The following is an 18696-nucleotide window of genomic DNA, read 5'->3' as shown; positions in this document are numbered from 1 at the left end:
ATTAGTTATCTGTTTTATACATATTAGTGTATATATGTCAATCCCAATCTCCCAATTCATCCAACCACCATCACCTCCACTGCTCCTGCTTTTTCAAACAGAGTAAACTTAATCATGCTCAGTCTTGCCATGGTCAGTTAAATTAACCTTGTCATAATCTTAAACTCATGGGAAATTCTTACTCCAATTTGGAGCATTTAGTAACACTCCTCAAAAACTCTCTGTAATATTGAAATAGAGGAAATGCTCACTTGCCTCAATATATAGTGATTTCCCCTAAAATGAGCATTTAGATGTGTTCATTTTCCTCCATTAGAATTTTCAACAAAAATACGTGACTATGAACTCTGTAGAAGAAAAAGGACTACACGAGTGTTTAACTGTTTTAAGCAACTTTTAGATAGGAATGCAGTGTGAGGTAATGTTTACTTAATAAAAATATTTCACCTCTTTTGATTTTGACTATTCTTTGTCAGAAAATCACTGACTTAAAAGTCATTTTAACTTTGAGGAGAAAAGGCTTTTCCCTTGATATTTATTGGGGTTCGTCCTATTTTAGACATATGATGAATAAATTAGGTGTACTCCAGATAAACAGGCACAAGCTAGGGGAAAGTAGGAAATCATGGCTATATGAACATATCTCATTCTACTACTGCTTCCCAGGAGGCATGCTCCTTATTTTCAAGTTTAATATGTCAGTTTTAGCACTTGAAATACTACTTCCCTTATTGCATTGATAAAGTTTTTAAAAGCTAAGTTACCAATATAGAAAATATTTCAAGAAAATTTTGAAGGGGAAAGTCATGAAAGTGTTGGCATGGATTCATTAAGCTTCCACCTTTATAGGCACATTTAGTCATGTCCTTGGAATGAACAATTTTTATTTGACATGCTCGGTTAAAATAAAAAAAGCAGAAAGATGTATTTTCCTACTTACTAGATGAGTTAATGTATTGATTTTCTTCCTTTTCATTTGTGGTTATGTAATTGTATGAGTGCACGATAACGCTGGTTATGCAGCAGAGATGGAAGTAGTTTCTTTAGATTTCTTTATGTAAGAGAACCTATGTATAAAGGTCAACCCTCAGTGGGTCTGACACTCAGCACCTATGCACTAGTGTGACCAGTCGTCACAACTAAAGGGTTAACGCCTGGCAGAACAGGAGTTTCTAGGGCTGAGATACAGGCAGGTCTGTTCCACAGGTTGGTGTCTATGCATTACCAGTTGTTAAATAAGTTTCTTGCCTGCCTTAGAGTACCTTAGTGACACACACACACACACACTTTGTGTGAATACTTACTTTTTGCCTTTATATGTGTCGATTATGGCAACTTTGCTTATGTCGTCCTTTCCGCTGAAAACTTTATAAACTCCATCTGCAGTATTGTTGTACTGAAAAGATACGTACAAGAAAAAATTACTTCTACAACAAGCCACATTTTCTAAGTTATAAAATATGTAATTAACTTACACATTTCTCAGTGGTTGTTCATAATTTTTTAATATGATTTGAAATATATATATGCAATAAAGTTTTTAAATTTTTGGTCTTTAACATTTTAAAAAGATATAATATAAAAGGTGCCTAGAAGTAAGCGCTAGATCCTCAGACAGAAGGAAACAAATAGCAAAGCTGACATCCCACTCTAGCACACTTTTCATAATTAAGCCAGAAAGGCCATCTTAATCACTACTCCTCTTTTATTGAGGTGAGGGGATAATGAACAGAACCTATGAGAACTGTGACAGATTTCTAGAAGTATTCTCAATGTTATGATCTTTAATAAGATAATAAGTGCTTACAAAATTTAAAGCAGAATTAGCCAAGGAAAGAATTAAGAATATTTGTGTTAAATAATAGTAACTGAATTTATTATCCCTTAAGGCTTTCTATATTCATATTTGATTGATCTATGAACTTGCAATCCTAAAAACCATCTAAAGTAAAATAACAACCACGAACTGGAGAATATAACTAATACGTCATATAGTGCCAAATGAAATCACCGTCATATTTTCAATGCAATAGTCACCTTGTCCTATTTATAATTCAAAACATTATGCTATAACTAAGTACATAACCAAGTTCACATTTTTCTTTATCTCCAAACTGCCATTTCATGACATTTGTAGATTCCTAGAAGTTCTTATCAACTAATTCTGTGAAAATATGACATTGCTGACTTATCAATCTGCTGTGCAATTTCTGGTGACTTTTAAATTTACATTGAAATAAATTCGTAACAGGTCTAGAAAAGGAAGAATGATATGATGAATACAATTAACAAAAATAAAAATATGGTATTAAACTTGATTTTTTTTTTTTTCGGTACGCGGGCCTCACTGTTGTGGCCTCTCCCGTTGCGGAGCACAGGCTCCGGACACGCAGGCTCAGTGGCCATGGCTCACAGGCCTAGCCGCTCTGCGGCATGTGGGATCTTCCCAGACCGGGGCATGAACCTGTGTCCCCTGCATCAGCAGGCGGACTCTCAACCTACTGCGCCACCAGGGAAGCCCCTAAACTTGATTTATCAGACAGGAAATCAAAACCAAAAACAATGCTCAAAGTCTTACCAGCTTATAACCTTATTTTTGACAATTGTATATTTATCTAAGAGTGGAAACTTGATTAAATGTGCTAAATTCAGATAAGTAAATTCTCCCAACTAGGAAAACTAAATCCATGTAGGTAGAGACTTTTTAAAAACTTAGAACATTTATTCCCATATCAGAAATAGGGTTAACACACTAAATGATAAAATTATGAATTGTCAGTGCCAGTATATTTATCCAATTAAAGTCTAACAGTATCAACATTCATACTTCGTACTCACAGGATAAAAAACACCAACTGTAGTGGGAATAGGGTATGGAACCAAACTCAAGAATGGATCCTTATAGCCCCACAATAGTTCTTTCAAAGTTCTCTTTTGAAACATAGAAGATTTTGACTTTTTGATAAGTGAATTGAGTACTCCTTGAATAAATACGTTTGGGTAGAGGTGGGGTGCAGCCTGCAAAAAAAAAATCACCGTTTAAGACACCAATTGTAGTATCAGATTTTAAACAAATAAATGGAAAATACTAGAACTAAGCTTGATAAAAGTTTTCAACTGTATCTTTAAAATGACTGCCAAATCTTGCCAAGACTAAAAGTGTATTTTTTCTTCATCTCTGAATGATTACATTTCTCTGCCTCAGTGTGAGCCACAGGAAGAAGACTGTCAAAGTTAAATCCTACTTTTTAAGAAATAAAATTTTATTTATTTATTTATTTTTGGCTGTGTTGGGTCTTTTTTGCCGCACGTGGGCTTTCTCTAGTTACAGAGAGCAGGGGCTAGTCTTCTTTGCTGTGTGCGGGCTTCTCATTGTGGTGGCTTCTCTTGTTGTGGAGTATGGGCTCTAGGCGCATGGGCTTCAGTAGTTGTGGCTCACAGGCTCAGCAGTTGTGGCATACAGGCTTAGTTGCTCCGTAGCATGTGGGATCTTCTCTGACCAGGACTCGAACCCGTGTCCCCTGCATTAGCAGGTGGATTATTAACTACTGCGCCACCAGGGAAGTCCTAAATAATACACTTTAAATAGTTTTCTAATTCAGTTGATTATTCTATAATCTTGTTATCTTTCCAAATGAGTGTAATTCAAAATAATGCCGTAAGAACACATTTTCATAAACATAACAAAATAAATGATATCTAATAGTAGTTCTAATCATGAGATTAATTACAGAGGATTCTAGAGTATTTCAAAACCAGTAATTTCGCTGTTTGTCTACTCACTGCTACAGCCAGATTGAGAACAGTGAAAGTGTCATTCTCGGTTCCAACTGATAGTGAGGGTTCAAAGATGGCACCGTTGGGCTGTAGGAAAGAGACCGTGTGGGTCTCAGAGTCATGGGTTATATTTTCCTTGGCTAGATAACGAACTCTGGAAAAAAAAAGTAAATAAAATTCAAAATAATTGTTGCAAGTGAACATTAAGTCTCAAATGCCGTTCATTCATGCAACAAATAATTTTTGAGTGCACAGACTATGTCAGAAATTAGGCTAAACAGGTGGGTTAAAATGATATATAAGCAAATGCTGAGTTTCTAGCAAATCAGAGAAGGTGGGGAGGGGTGGGTGGGGAGGTGTCTTAGAGGTGCAGAGCAGGGGAGAAGGAGTACGCGTTATTATAGGAGTTTACACAGTGTCTGTGGGAAAACACAGAACAGGTACAAACCCAGGCTTGGGATGGTTATGGGGGGGATAATGGACAAGATACAATTCCACACAAGTGGTCTGAATGACAAGGAGAAGTTTAGTTAGGTAAAATAGGGTAGAAAATAACATGTAGAAGATTAAGGAGTAAGAACATGGTGTAATTTTAGATACGCAAACTTTTCACTATGGTTGGTTTACAGAGTTAGAGTAAGGAGAGTGGTGGAAATAAAGCCACTAAAATAAACAAGATCTCAAACATAAAAGGGTTGTGTCCTGTACTCAGATATTTAGCTTTTTATCCTGAGGGTCGGGAGGAGACAGCAGAGAGGCTGAAGGAAAGGAACAGTAAAAGCACGTTTCCGTACATTAGAAAGAATGTTCAAAGTACACAGCCTTTCCAGTACTGGCTTTTTCATAATCTCTGGTATTTTAATCAGAATTAAAATAACTAATGAAATATAATTTCCACTTTAGAGACCATTCCCCTCCATCTCTGCCTCATGTATTGTATACTTACGAGTTCTAAGCTCCTGGCTCTAAAATCTCTAGGCAAAGTACCAACTACTTTTTAGGAATGTGGTGAAGGGTTATATATGGAAAAAAATCTTTTGCAAGTATAAGATATTTACTGAGATGCAATAAGGTAGACATTATTCATTGCTCTATTATATATCTGAATGTCTATTATGTGAGGTTCTAATAGTTATCTGTTGTTGTCTAACTAAGGTAAAGACTGAAAAAGCATGGGACTGAAATGGAAAAAATAAAATAAACCAAAAACACCTGACCTGATTTTAATCAGGTATAATAAAAATGTAAATTGCTATAACATAGGTAGTATGTGTGTTTTGTATCCCCAAGCAGTGTCTGGTACATGGTAAGTTCTTCGTAAATGTTTTTGAATGAATAAATTTATTGTTCACATTCTTTAAAAAGAGAATTCACAAAAAATTGAAATAGATTTTATTTCTAATGTAATTTCATCAAGCTTTATTATTTATTCTTCTTGGAGTACTGTAGACATGCAAAGAATATAAAAATCTGGAACATCTCCCTGGAGAGTCTATTACTAGTCAATTACTCTTTTCTATTAGATAACTGTATATTAAAATTAGATTACATATTAACTTTTAAAATGAAAATACTTTAATTTTCAGGATTATATATATATATGTGTATATATATATATAAAATAATTGAAATAGAAAAATAATTGTGACCCAAATTCTAGTTTACTTAGTTGTACTTACATTGTACCAGTAGATGGCACTGACTAACAGAAAAATCCTTTAAACTGAGGCCTGTGTTTAGTACGTACTTTTAAAAAGAGAACATGAATCACTAAAGTTTTTGTTTAAAAATTAGAATGTATACAGGTTTCAGAAAGTGTTGGTTAATAAGGCCAAAGGGAGGAATTTGCCTCCGATTTTGCTATGTACTCCCGCCAAAACAAAGTAATTAAAAAAAAAAAGATTGGATCTGAGAATATTCTGAAGGAGTTACCAGGTCTTCATAGAGATGGTGTAGGTTGGAACATATATAATTCAGATCTCTATCCAGGCAATTTTATGCTTTGACCCATGTCACATCTTGTCAAAGTTTCATCAAGCTCACTTTAGCAGCCGAAAGCCAAATAAGCCTGTGGTTTGAGGAGAGACATCCTCCTCCACTTAGAATTTCAACTGAGTTCAGGGTGTAATTGATGGGGAGGCAGGATCACCTCAACACGTGGAAGACTCTCAAACTATTAACTTTTTTGGAAAGGTAAATGTCATTTTCCCATCATTTAAGGCATCCAAGCAGACACTAAGGACCGTTTTGTTGACATCATGAGACAAGATGACTTGTAGTTAATCACAAATTCGTTTAACATTGTTATATAAATAGGAGTTTATTGTTTATGTACTTTAGCTGCAAATCCAACTTCTCTTCTCCAGGTAAATCAATTATATCTAACCCACCCCCTTTCATCCCTTCAAGAGCAAGGTTTAAGCCTCTAAGAATAAAATATGTATTAACTATCAACTATCAGAGCAGGACTAGGGCAGGATTCAATATTATGTTTATGTTTTCCACACCCCAATTAATACCTTTAAAAGTAAAAACATAACCCCTCCAAACAAACAAAAAATTAAAAACTGTGATGAGTTCCCAAATTCTAAGTATTCTCTTTTATCACATGTATTCGGTTCTCTCAGGGTATGATTTTTAATCAGTTATGCATAGATTCTTACTAGGTCATATGTGAATTCTACATTTTCATAGGTACACATCACAGCTAACAACAGTTTTTGGGCGAAGGTATTCATACAGCTTTTCATAACAACATAAGAACTATAAGACCATGAAAAAATAAAAATATTTTCCAAGGTGAGGTGTTGTTTTGTTTTGTTTTGTTTTCTGGGTTTTTTTTTTTTTTGTAACAATGAAAACCATGTCTTCTTTGACAGAGCTGTGAATAGTCACAGACCTGTGCCGGGAGACAGGAGACGTGGGGATAATTATTAGGACAGAATAGGCACCAAGGTGCTCTGCAGCTTACGTATCATGTGCTGCGGCAGCAGGCATCACCCTCCCAACTACTGTTATTTCATTATATTTGCGTGTGAGCTGTCAATCTAGAAATATATTAATGCACGGAAAGGAAAGAAATTATATAATCATAGACTATCTGAAACAGATAAGAAAGTAAAACTATGAATTAGAAGAAATCATTACAAATATGAAATTTTGTAATAATACTTGATCATGGCATATGAGTAGTTGTATTATTCTTGAGGAAAAACCACTCATGTGTATAACAAATGATACAGCAGGATTAGCTATCTTCACATATGGGCACCATAAATATATTCCTGATACCTGGATAAGGTTAGTGTTTTTAGCACCTCAATCTCCCCTTTTCCTACTTTGATAGTTAGAAAATACACATAGTCTATAATTTACATAGGAGAAAATGTACACAACTATCTAAGAGTTACCTGTTCGTAGGTTTGTGTGAACAGGGACAAATCATTTCACTTACCCTGGTATCAGTTTGTTTTTAAATTTACAAAATGAAAAGTTCTGGCTAATTATTTCCCCCTACTTCCAATAGGCTATGATTCTATTCCAAAGTATGTTAAGGCATGTAGATAAAGGTATAGCTTATTCAGTCTCAGTACTGAAGAAAACATAAGAATGAAACTACTGAATAAATACAAACACCCACATGACCTGGAAATTAGTTTGAATAGAAGTCCTTAGCAGGTATTGTAGTTAGGTAGAAACAGTTTAATGCTGCGGTTCTCAGAATTGAGTGTGTATTGCAGTCCCCCAGAGTACTTGTAAAACTCATTACTGGCGTCTAAACCAAGTGTCTCTGATTCATTTGGTCTAAGGTGGGGCCTGAGAATTCACATTTCTACTTAGTTCCCAGGAGATGCTGATGTGGCTGGTTCAGGAGCCACCCTTGGAGAACCACTCATATAACCTACACTTCCAATTTTAGGATTTCAAAGTGCTCTGGTTTTAAAATTGTGATAGATGGTTTTTTATTTAGCATGCATATTTTAGACTTGTTGAAAATATATGCCACAAGTGTAAAACTCCTGTAACTTCCTAAATGTAGGGCAGTTAATTGGTGCTGGTAAATTCATAATAAAATATATATTTCTTATCATCATTAAATCCTTAGATTAGGCTTTTGTATAGCAGAAACAGAATATTTCAATGTATGTTAATGGCAAGAAAATAATAAGTACATTTCAATACAATGGGAGTTGTCAAGTGGAAGCTTTTTCAGAAACACATATGGTCAAGGGAAGAGTGCCACTTTTTATGGGGACTCGCTCACCTGTACGTGTAAGGACCTCTTTGCTTAACTTTAATTTTGCTGCTGTTAACTGCCACCTCCTCTGGATTCTGCACATCAAAGATCCAAAACTGTCTGTAAACTGTTGTGCCTGTTTTAACCCAATTTTTAAAAGCAATTGTACCTTCTTCAAGGACAGTTTCCTATGAAAAAGAAAACAAGTTTGGGTTATTTCTTTGTAGTAAATACGGGCACTTGTGGGAGTTTAAAACCATTAATGAGTTAGTGAAAGAACCAAGCTCAAGTATCTTGTTTGTGAGAACCTCTGCAACCTGCCACAGGTTGCGGCAGAAATGTTTTCAACACATTTGATAGCAATCTCTTTTCGTCAACCCTTTACAAAGAGAATCAGTGTCTAATATTGCAGACCATGTCTGTCGATTGTAAGGCCAACCATTAGCAAGCTTTAGAGTGACCTTATGGCAACATTGCAACAGTTTATAACACAATTTATTAAGCTAATTAAAAGCTTTCCAAAAATTTATTATCATGTCGAATATTAACTTCTCTTCTGCCCTCAGTGAGATGGATTGAAGAGGCAAAACAGAAAAACTGAGAGAAAATTCTAGTGGTATTGGAAGCTTTTTCACTTTCTTCAAAAGTTGGATACTTCAGGGGAACATCACTTAATATCTTTTAAATTAAGAAAAACACAAATTTGACTTCTCCCCTTCAAAACCCTGCTAAATGAGGCTTTCCCAACTCTCAGTACATTTGCAGAAACCTGCTAGTACATGTTTCCAAAAATTACAAGTTTAATTCATTATTATTAGGTTAATACTTTTTTTAATAAAAGGATGAAATAAGGAAGTTTTCATGTTATCCTTTTGTGAAATCCATTAAAAATCTTTGATGATCCTTGTAATAAAGATGGACAGATAGGAAAAATACCAATGACAGAATCAGAAAACCCTACATTAGAAATCTCTCTTGTGCTTCAGGAGTTGGGACTGAGTAGAAAGTCACCAAACCCCTTGGGTCAATTTCAGTATCTGTAAAACGAGGGAATTATCATAGATGCGCTCCTGGATTCCTTCCAAGGCTTTCACTCTCTGGGCAGGAAGCCTCTGGAGCTCTAGTAGCTAACGCAGACAAAGGTGACTTTGTAGCAGGCAGTGTTTCCAAGTAAGCACCTTGGGAGGAATGCCCAGGTGTCAAGTTCCAACTTACCTTGCTGCCAGAGGAAGAGGAAGGAAAGTATTTCACACAAAATGAGCCTAATAAGACCTAGGAATACAGGGACAATCTGACTTCTTTGTTTCTGTCACCTGGAAGCATCAATTCATAGAATGATGGATCAGGAAAGGACATTGGACATTAGCACATTTTCTAGGAGAGCGTGCTGAGGCTCTGAGAAACCAGGTGTCTGGCTCAAGGGTAACTGAGGCAAATACCTAGAAGTAGAATCATGACGAGGATCCTAGTCTCTGACCCTTAGGCTGGTCCTCTTTTACACCGTGTTTTACTATTTTTTGTTCCTGTCACCTCTGCACTTAGTTGGTAGAAGTCAAGTTAAGTTTCATATCTTCAGGAAACTTTACTTATTACTTAGTGGAGAGAATAAGGGAATTCCTTAGAGAAGAACAGGACATCAGCTAAAATGCCTTTACAAAACCCTGTGCTGTTGCAATCATTGCTGTTGCAATGCAATTGGAGCTGCTAAAGCGATGTTAGATCTTCTTACTTTTTACAAGCAATTATCCTTGAAAATCTTTTTATTTGCTCCTAAAAAGTCTATTTCCATAGCAAGCTCAAAATTAAGACAAAATTGTGTACAGATAAAGTATTAATGCTATTCTTTTAAATGTAAAGGTGTTTACCCTAAATGATGGGGCTTTTGAAGCTGAAATCTATATGGAAGCTGAAAGCTCTGTTAATTTACCCATTTCAAGAGACTTTAGGAGGGGAAAACACACACGAACATACACACATACACATAATTACTCTCACCCTATAGAATGTTAAGGACTAATATATATAGTATCAATTGTTTATCATGTACCTCTCAAGGCACATACTTTATTTCAGTTCTTAATGAAAGGAACTCAGTAATGTACTTGGCAGGACAGAAAACTCCCTAACTCTGATGCTTGTACATTTCATATCAAAAGACATTGTAACTGATCATGCCTTTCTTCTAACGCCATGAATTACTTTGTCTTATTTGTTGACCTAGAGATTTTTTTTAATGGGGAAATTGAAACACAAAGAGTTGAAATGAATGCATTGAATTACTAGCTTTAGAATTAGGGTCATCTAACCCTATCCAGTTTTTAGAAATAGAAGTGGGTCCTAGAGAAGCAGATGTCTGATTCAATGTTGTATGACAATTTAGTAGTAGATAATGGAGAATCTGGCATTTCACTCCAATCTTGTGTGGTTTCCGTAACACCATGGTTTGTTCAGAGACACAGAGAAAAATACTGAAGCAGTCACAATAGGAATGAATTTCTTCTGATCCTAACATTATCAAATGTACTAAAAAGTTGTAGAGGCCTCTTTGACTACCAAGGCTAAATATATCATAAGTTCCTGTAAAAGGAGCAAAAGTTTTTATGTTCTTTGTGAATTTAGGAGGCCTTGATTTTAAGTTGACTTTGGACTCTCTCTACCCCATTTTGCAGATCTTTTACTAAATTTGAAGTACAAAGGTGATAATTATGTGTACAGAAAAAGTAATATAATTTAACATCCTCTCACTTGGCTAATATGTACATCAGTATCTGTCCCTGACTTTAAGTGTTCAGACTATCCAGTCCTAGTAATGAGTGGATACCAGCCTGATGACTGCCACATGACAGGGTCTCCAGCTGGGTTTAAAGCCACTTACCTTGAAACTTCTATTTTGCTACATTAATTTAAAGGTAGATATATGGGACTGTAATGCCCTCTATCTAGTCACCTGGTCACTTGATTATTGCTGTTACGGGAAAATAGTACTCATCAACTTTAGTGTAACTATTAAAATGTCCTTGATATCTTCCTATGCCTGAAGTATATAGAATACATATGTAGAAAATATATTGTCCCATTTCTCAGGGCTCTTACAGAGTACCAAGAGACGGAATCGTATATAGCAGATCTTTTTTTTTTTTTTGGCCATGTCACGTGGCACGCAGATCCCAGTTCCCTGACCAGGAATCAAACCTGCGCCTCCTGCAGTGGAAGCGCGCAGAGTCCTAACCACTGGACCACTGGGGAAGTCCAAGAGATTTTAATCTATGAGTAGATTTCCTTAGCCTACTCCCAGCCTGACCAAGTATATTGGCTTCTTCACTCAAAGCCTAGAGTGAAGTGGTTAACAATGAAATAGATGCTATGAGTTTGATTCCCAGTTTGGTCACATGCTAACCAATTAAACCTGGGCAGGTTATTTAATTTCTTTGTACCTCAGTTTCCTTATCTGTAAAATAGGGATACTAATAATAACATTAGATTGAACTATATGAAATTAGTATTTTTGAAAGTCAAAATAAGTGGAATATGGTGTAATTAAATATTTATCCTCATAGGTTATTGTAAGAATGAATAAATATGAGCACTCAGAACAGTGTTAGCACATTCAGTAAACATTGACTATTATTATTATACAAATATCCTCCACCCCTTAGAGGGAGAACTCTCATCTCACTTACTTTCCAGATTGCTTTAACTACTTCGTTCATAGGATTCCTATCTAAACCAGTCATCTGGCAAGAACTCATGTAAAATCCTGTGACACTACTTCTTCTATTTAATCACTCTTCTATTTATTCTCCATCCAGTGAAATCAAAACTTCCCTAGAAAGCAGAAACATACTGAAAAGAGTCTTTATCCTCTCCACTCACTATTTCAATTTGTTCTGTTTAGGACCAGTTACAAGCAGTCTTCCCATTTCAAAAAACATTCTCCTATGTGTGTACATGATGCATATGTGTGTGTGTGCGTGCTGAGAGAGAGAATGAATTAGAATATTACTACCAGTTGTGTTGAGAGTCAAAAAGTGGTTTTAGTCTCAGGTTATCAAGTCAACAGTTAAACCACAGAATAACATTTGGTGAAATGGATCAGATTTAATGTGTTTCTGAAACTCAGAAATCAGCTGTCAAGAATTTATGGAAGAACCTAAAATGGGAGATTTTGTATTTGGCATGAAAAGTAAACTATGTTGATATTAGTTGGGCTAGAGGAAGAAAATTACACATGCTGATCTGCTTTTTCTTAAAACATTTTAAAGTGATTTTATTATTGGAGCTAATATGCAAATATATGTGTTTAAACCATGTTATTCTGCTCTTTAAATTTATAATTTTAGAGTATTTCATGTTCTCATATATTATCATTAAATTTAACACAAATGCTACCATCTTTAACAACCTATACTTCTGGCACTTTTTTTTAGCTTTTTAGGTACTATAATAATGTAAAAACTATTTTATCATATCTGGAAATGCTCTAAGCATATATTATGAAATTAATTTTACTATTAAATATGTACTGTTGATTTGAAATTCTAGTCATTTTAATGAACATAAATAATTGTTATTTCAATTTATTTTATCTGGAAGCACTTTTTTGGCTACTGAAGGATCATTCTTTTCAAGAATGGGGGAAGGAAATGATGGTATAATTGAATGATGGTATAATTGAACATTAGTTTTTAATTGGAAATAAAGGTATCTTTAATTTCCTTCTTGGTGTTCTACAGTTAATATCATAGGGAAATTAAATTGAAATTATTTTAAATTGCCTGTTATATAATATTCACCAAACATATATCAAGTGACATTAACAGTGTCAAGTGATAAGTTGATCTTTGTAAATGGTGGCAGAACTTTGACCTTTTTCTGAAGTCCTCTGGTAATTTCTACTTTCCACATTCATGGCAGCTCATGCCATTGAGTTTTAGTGTGTCTAGCAAGAGTGCATAAACCTGCTGGGCCCACACAAATCTATTAGGAATCAAAGTCTAAAATACTGGTAAAAAAAGTTTCCAGTTATAATGCATAAAAAGCACAAAGTCCCTAAAAAATATCCCTTGGAAATAACGAGTAAAGAAATACATATATATATACATATACACACACACACATATACACATGAAGTAAAATGTATGGACTAGTTTAGGCCATTTCAAAGGCTGGTGTCTGGTGCCATCTTTTAGAACTGGAAGGCATGATAGAGTCCCAATTCTATATTTAAAACTTAGGTAACAACAGGATATGATTTTCTGATCTTTTTAAATTAAGCACTTCTTTTTTTTTATGGTGCTTGTATACAGGTAATAACTTTGCCAAGTTGCTACTAGTCCGTTAAATACAGCAAGTAATCTGCAATGAGTTTCAATTGTAGACAAAACTGACCAGTAGTAAAACTTGTATATATTTGTAAAATAACAGAATTAACCTAAGTGCTCTGAGTCAGTGGTAAGATACTTGGCTCTCTGAGATTACACATAATTCAAAGATTTGACTTATATTGCATGCCGAACAGATACATATGCCAATCTCATTTAAAAAATAATTTTTTAGGGCTTCCCTGGTGGCGCAGAGGTTGAGAGTCCGCCTGCCGATGCGGGGGACACGGGTTTGTGCCCCGGTCTGGGAAGATCCCACATGCCGCGGAGTGGCTGGGCCCGTGAGCTGTGGCCGCTGAGCCTGCGGGTCCGGAGCCTGTGCTCCGCAATGGGAGAGGCCACAGCGGTGAGAGGCCCGTGTACCGCAAAAAAAAAAAAAAAAAAAATTAATAATAATAATTTTTTAAACTAAATAAAAAAGAAACAGTTTTATTTAAATAAAGAAAAAGTCCCAGCATCTTTACATGATTCAAGTGGGCAAGATCATCATGGATATATGAACATCCGAGAGCAAACTCAGGCTTAGTCTTAAATGTACCACACAGCCCCTAACCATTGAAGGTATTCTGATGATGTCTTAGTCTGTGGATATTGAGCTGGGTTACAATGTAAATCAAAGATTGCAGATAACCCTCATTTCAAAAACAAGAAGGGAAAACACTCTATTTATTTATTTTATCCCTGCTTTGTTACCCTGCCCTAGTGAAATTATACTTTCAAAGTCATTACTGATGATGTTCTAACCATTATTTCCTTAATTTTCATCTGCCTGAGATCATTTTATTCTTTCCCTGAAAATTGGCTTCCTATTAACTTCCCCAAAAATGCACTCTATTGTTTTCATTGCTCCATATAAAATAATTTTACCCTTTTCTGTTTTTGTCTTCCTACCTACCTCAGAATGCACATATCCTATAGTAATTTCTCTGCCCTTTTGTCTCTATATTCAAATTCTCCTTAAGCAAATCTACTGTTTAGTTTTATCTGTATTCTCTATAATAATGATCAAATCTCTTGAGCTCTGACCTCTGAAATATACACTGATGTTCATATCAAATCGCTTATAAAATGTCTGTTTTTTATTCTTCTAAGGTATACAGTTCTATCAATAACAACTGGACATCTTGCAGTTTGTTCTTTTTACTCCTCTCTCTCCCTGTTTAGTCCCTCTATCCCATTGTATCCCATCACCCATCAGTTCTAGGTACTCCACCGCACTAAACCAGAGTGCCTTTTGTTATGTGCAGACTCTGCAAAGATCTTTCTAAAGGGAGTCTTAAATTCTCCTTGAAAGTGGTCATGTCCTACATAGCGCTTCCTGTTTTTGGTCTCCTCACTTTCCAGTACATTCTATTGTAGAATTATAGAGTACAAAACTGTGTAAATCATCTAGTCTCTCCCTTTAGATTGCCTAGGTATGGAAACTAACTCGTCCTCCTTTTGGCTAGGTGAGTTGGCAAGTTGATTTAGGGTCTTGTGACTGTAAAATGGGTAAAATAGTAGTACCTTCTCATAGATATTTCTGAAGATTAAATGAATTAGTATATATGCAGCTCTTAGTAGGACTAAATAAATGCTTTATTAGTATATAGTATGGTATATTAGTATGTATGGTATATAGCATATTAGTATATAGTATATTTGATATCAATCTCTGAATGCAGATTTTGTTATATCTAACACCTACCAGAAAACATAAACCATCTACTATTGCCTATCATTTCATTAATTAGTCTTCTAACTGATGTTCAAAGCTTCCTAAATCTTACCCCATGTTATTATTTTTCTAATTGTCTCTCCTGTTAATCCTATATTTTTGGCACATTTTTTAATATTCCTCCTTCCCTCGTCACAACATTTACTTGCATTTCCACAACTTTTCCCATAGTATTAAACAGTCCTTTGACACTTTTATTGGAGCCTTCTTTGGACTTTCAAAATTTTGTACTTCAAAATCCAATTCAAATCTCACCTTCTTCCTGAAGTTATTGAATACTCTGAGAAAGTTCTCTTTCTAAATAATATTTATTTTCTACAGTATATGCTTTAGAATTCAATTATAGAGTTTCACAGGTCTCTGTAGTTTTTACAATATGCTTTCCCCAGTTAAAACTTATATTTCTTGAGATAAATATTTATTTTATTCTCTCTTGGCCTCTATACAAAAGCAAATTTCTGATGTCTGAAAACTCTTATTTCCTCAGGATTAGCCATTGTGAAATTAGAGATAAACAGTAAACAATTAAAATAGATGCTGGCACCCCTCATGCCATCTAACAGGGTCTAAATGAATAATATTGTTGAATAATAAGAAAGAACAGATGACCACTATTAAGCTACAGATGATCAATTATGTATCAAAAAAGTCTTAGTCTAAAATGCTGTGCACTGGAAGATTATTGTCACTTTTCTATTCTGAAGATTTTTCCACAAAATAAGTTATAGTCTCTGTGTTAGAACTGATCCTATTCTCTCGCCCCAGAATATACAGAAGAGAAGAAAGTTTATAGAGCAGAAAGGGTGTTGAACAATGGCAATTCCCTCTCGCACTATTAGATTCTCCCCACCTCACCATCACCTGTCTGTCTCTATTGAACTGTATTAAAAATAGGGCTTCCCTCGTGGCACAGTGGTTAAGAATCCACCTGCCCATGTAGGGGACATGGGTTCGAGCCCTGGTCCAGGAAGATCCCACGTGCCGCAGAGCAGCTAAACCCGTGCGCCACAACTACTGAGCCTGTGCTCGAGAGCCCGCGAGCCACAACTACTGAAGCCGATGCGCCTAGAGCCCGTGCTCCACAGCAAGAGAAGCCACCACAATGAGAAGCCCGTGCACCGCAACGAAGTGTAGCCCCTGCTCACCACAGCTAGAGAAAGCCCACGTGCAGCAACAAAGACCCAATACAGCCAAAAATAAATAAATATATAAAATATAATAATAATAATATCAAGAAAACTGGGAATTCCAAGGAAGGAGATGGAATTTAATGTATATTTTCAGTTAAATGCATGAGGTTGAAATTTTTGCAGTCTGTTAGCAAGAGAAAGGATAGAAATGACTATACTGTTATTAAGCAAATATAGCATGCAAGTATAGAAACTGTACCTAAAAATGTCCTATTTTTTAAAAATCTGTTATACTAAGACAAGAGCTGTAATGGTACAGTGAGAAAAGTTTTTAAATTTAAAGACTAAGCATTTTAGCTAAACCAAAAAAACACTGGAAAATAGTAACTTCTTGTCCAGGGTAACTAGATTTGAAATTAAATCTTCATATTTATTTGTCAATTAGGTCAGTGCTTTAGTGAAATATAATTGTATATGTTTATACTCCTAGTAAGAGTAAGATGTTAAACATGGATGAATGGATGAGACAGATCAAGGTCTTAGCAGGAACAGAAACTTCAGTATGAGTTGGTAGTCTAGCCCATTTTCAGATTCAGTTCTTGTTGTTCTCCATGTGCACTGTGCTTACTAACGTCTAGACCGCTGACATCTGAATCAGGCTGAGAGCTGAGGCCAGCATTCAGATATGTTTTATTTGGCTAGCACTGTATTTTATTTATTTATTTACTTATTTATTTATTTTTAGTGAATGAAATAATACTTTATAATTTTGATTAAGAGGTAAAGGAATAGAGAACAATTGAATTTGAGATATTCGAGAGAATAATTTGGAAATTAATCTTTCAGTGTTTACTTTCAATGTTCATACAATGAACTAGGCTTCTATTCAGCCTCACTATACATGATATGATGCATCACATAACTTTGTGTAAGTTGCCACAAATACAGGATACCTAATATACAATGAATGAAAGAAATTTTGTCAGCAAGACTGCCCTCATAGCTCCATTTCACTTTATATTTGTTTTTCAGTTTTCTTAGATTTTCAATGTATTTATACACAAACTCATTTTGTCTATAGCATTGAAATAGTAAAAACAAACAAAAAAAAAACAAACCAAAAGAATCAAACTTTTTTTTTTTTTTTTTTTTTTTTGCAGTACACGAGCCTCTCACTGTTGTGGCCTCTCCCGTTGTGGAGCACGGGCTCCGGACGCGCAGGCTCCGCGGCATGTGGGATCTTCCCGGACCGGGGCACGAACCTGTGTCCCCTGCATTGGCAGGCGGACTCTCAACCACTGCTCCACCAGGGAAGCCCCAAACCTTTTAATAAGAATATCAAAATTTCATCTTTTTTTTTTCTTTCACATATGTACTTCATTTTTCATCAATGGTAAAAAAAAAAGCCTAACCTGCTTCACCTTGTAAGATTTTACAAAAAGGGTATATACTTCCAAACATATGTACAACAGATTTTTTTTTACACAATCAGAGGAACCAACAAAATATCCACAAATGTTGCATGCTAATTGCTCATCAACTAGCTCCACACACTTTTTCATGGTTTTGCTTCACTGTCTCCATCTTCTCTTTGTGTAAAAGCAGTGTAGCATTGTATTTTAAAAATGAACATACATGCCTTTGGGCAGAGCACACACTTTTAAATTCACAATAGTCCTTGTCTTGTTTTTACCTTGTTCTTGGTAGTTCCCCATTTTTTTTTTTTTTTTTTTTTAAACCTTGTCTCCAAACCCCTGAAGCCATTTGAATTTGCCATCCCTGATTTAGGACTTCAGCAGATCTACTTTCCTTTATTCTAGCCTTCCTTCTCTTTATCAATTAAAGTTGGTGAGTATGAAAGTGAATTAGAAGGAACTAGGGTGGGAGATAAATTCTAGTTTGTTGTACAAAGCCTATATATTAAGTCACTTTATTTTTAGTGACTTAACACATAGGTGACTAAATATATTTTAGTCACTTTTATTTTTAGTTTTGTTAAAACTATAGTCAACTTGTTACATATATACTAGGATATGTTCTAAATTACATTTCTGGAAGTATCTTCTAAAAGTCAATTATCAAACTTCATCAATAAGAAATGTTCGTAACACAATCATATATTATTACACATATCATATAGAGCAGTTTACCAAACAGAAATAATTTTTACCAGTTTTACCAAATATTCCTACATCAATATTAAACACAATTTTGTTTAAGTTATATATATATTAAATATGATTTTACTTTTCTCAACATTAATCAAACTGCACCTATTTTATAAATGTACCCTCACAAAATAACACTCATTTCTCATTCAAAAGCTTATCAGCATACTCTATTGACATAATTAAATGTAATTATTTCTACTTACCTGCATACCTATAATAGTTTTTTATCAGAAATTAAATATTTAGACCTAAGATGACAGTGCATTCATATAGAATATGAATG

At 35.0% G+C, this 18696-nt stretch overlaps 1 protein-coding gene across 8 annotated transcripts in view; it reads right to left on the bottom strand.

The window, feature by feature from the left end:
- LOC137228926 (platelet glycoprotein 4) overlaps window positions 1–18696 on the bottom strand; it is an 82635-nt gene that overhangs the window by 12360 nt on the left and 51579 nt on the right. For all 8 annotated transcript variants that reach the window (XM_067746066.1, XM_067746070.1, XM_067746065.1 and 5 more), the window contains 4 exons: window positions 8042–8202; window positions 3784–3931; window positions 2839–3018; window positions 1305–1396 (listed from right to left, as the gene is read on the bottom strand). In XM_067746066.1, the coding sequence (XP_067602167.1) occupies window positions 1305–1396; window positions 2839–3018; window positions 3784–3931; window positions 8042–8202 (581 nt within the window). The remainder of the gene's footprint in view (window positions 1–1304; window positions 1397–2838; window positions 3019–3783; window positions 3932–8041; window positions 8203–18696) is intronic.

This window comes from Pseudorca crassidens, chromosome 8 (genome assembly GCF_039906515.1).
Source record: "Pseudorca crassidens isolate mPseCra1 chromosome 8, mPseCra1.hap1, whole genome shotgun sequence".
Classification (NCBI taxonomy): Eukaryota; Metazoa; Chordata; class Mammalia; order Artiodactyla; family Delphinidae; genus Pseudorca; species Pseudorca crassidens.
Note: the sequence above shows the minus strand (reverse complement) of the source record. Positions and strands in the feature narration are given on the sequence as shown.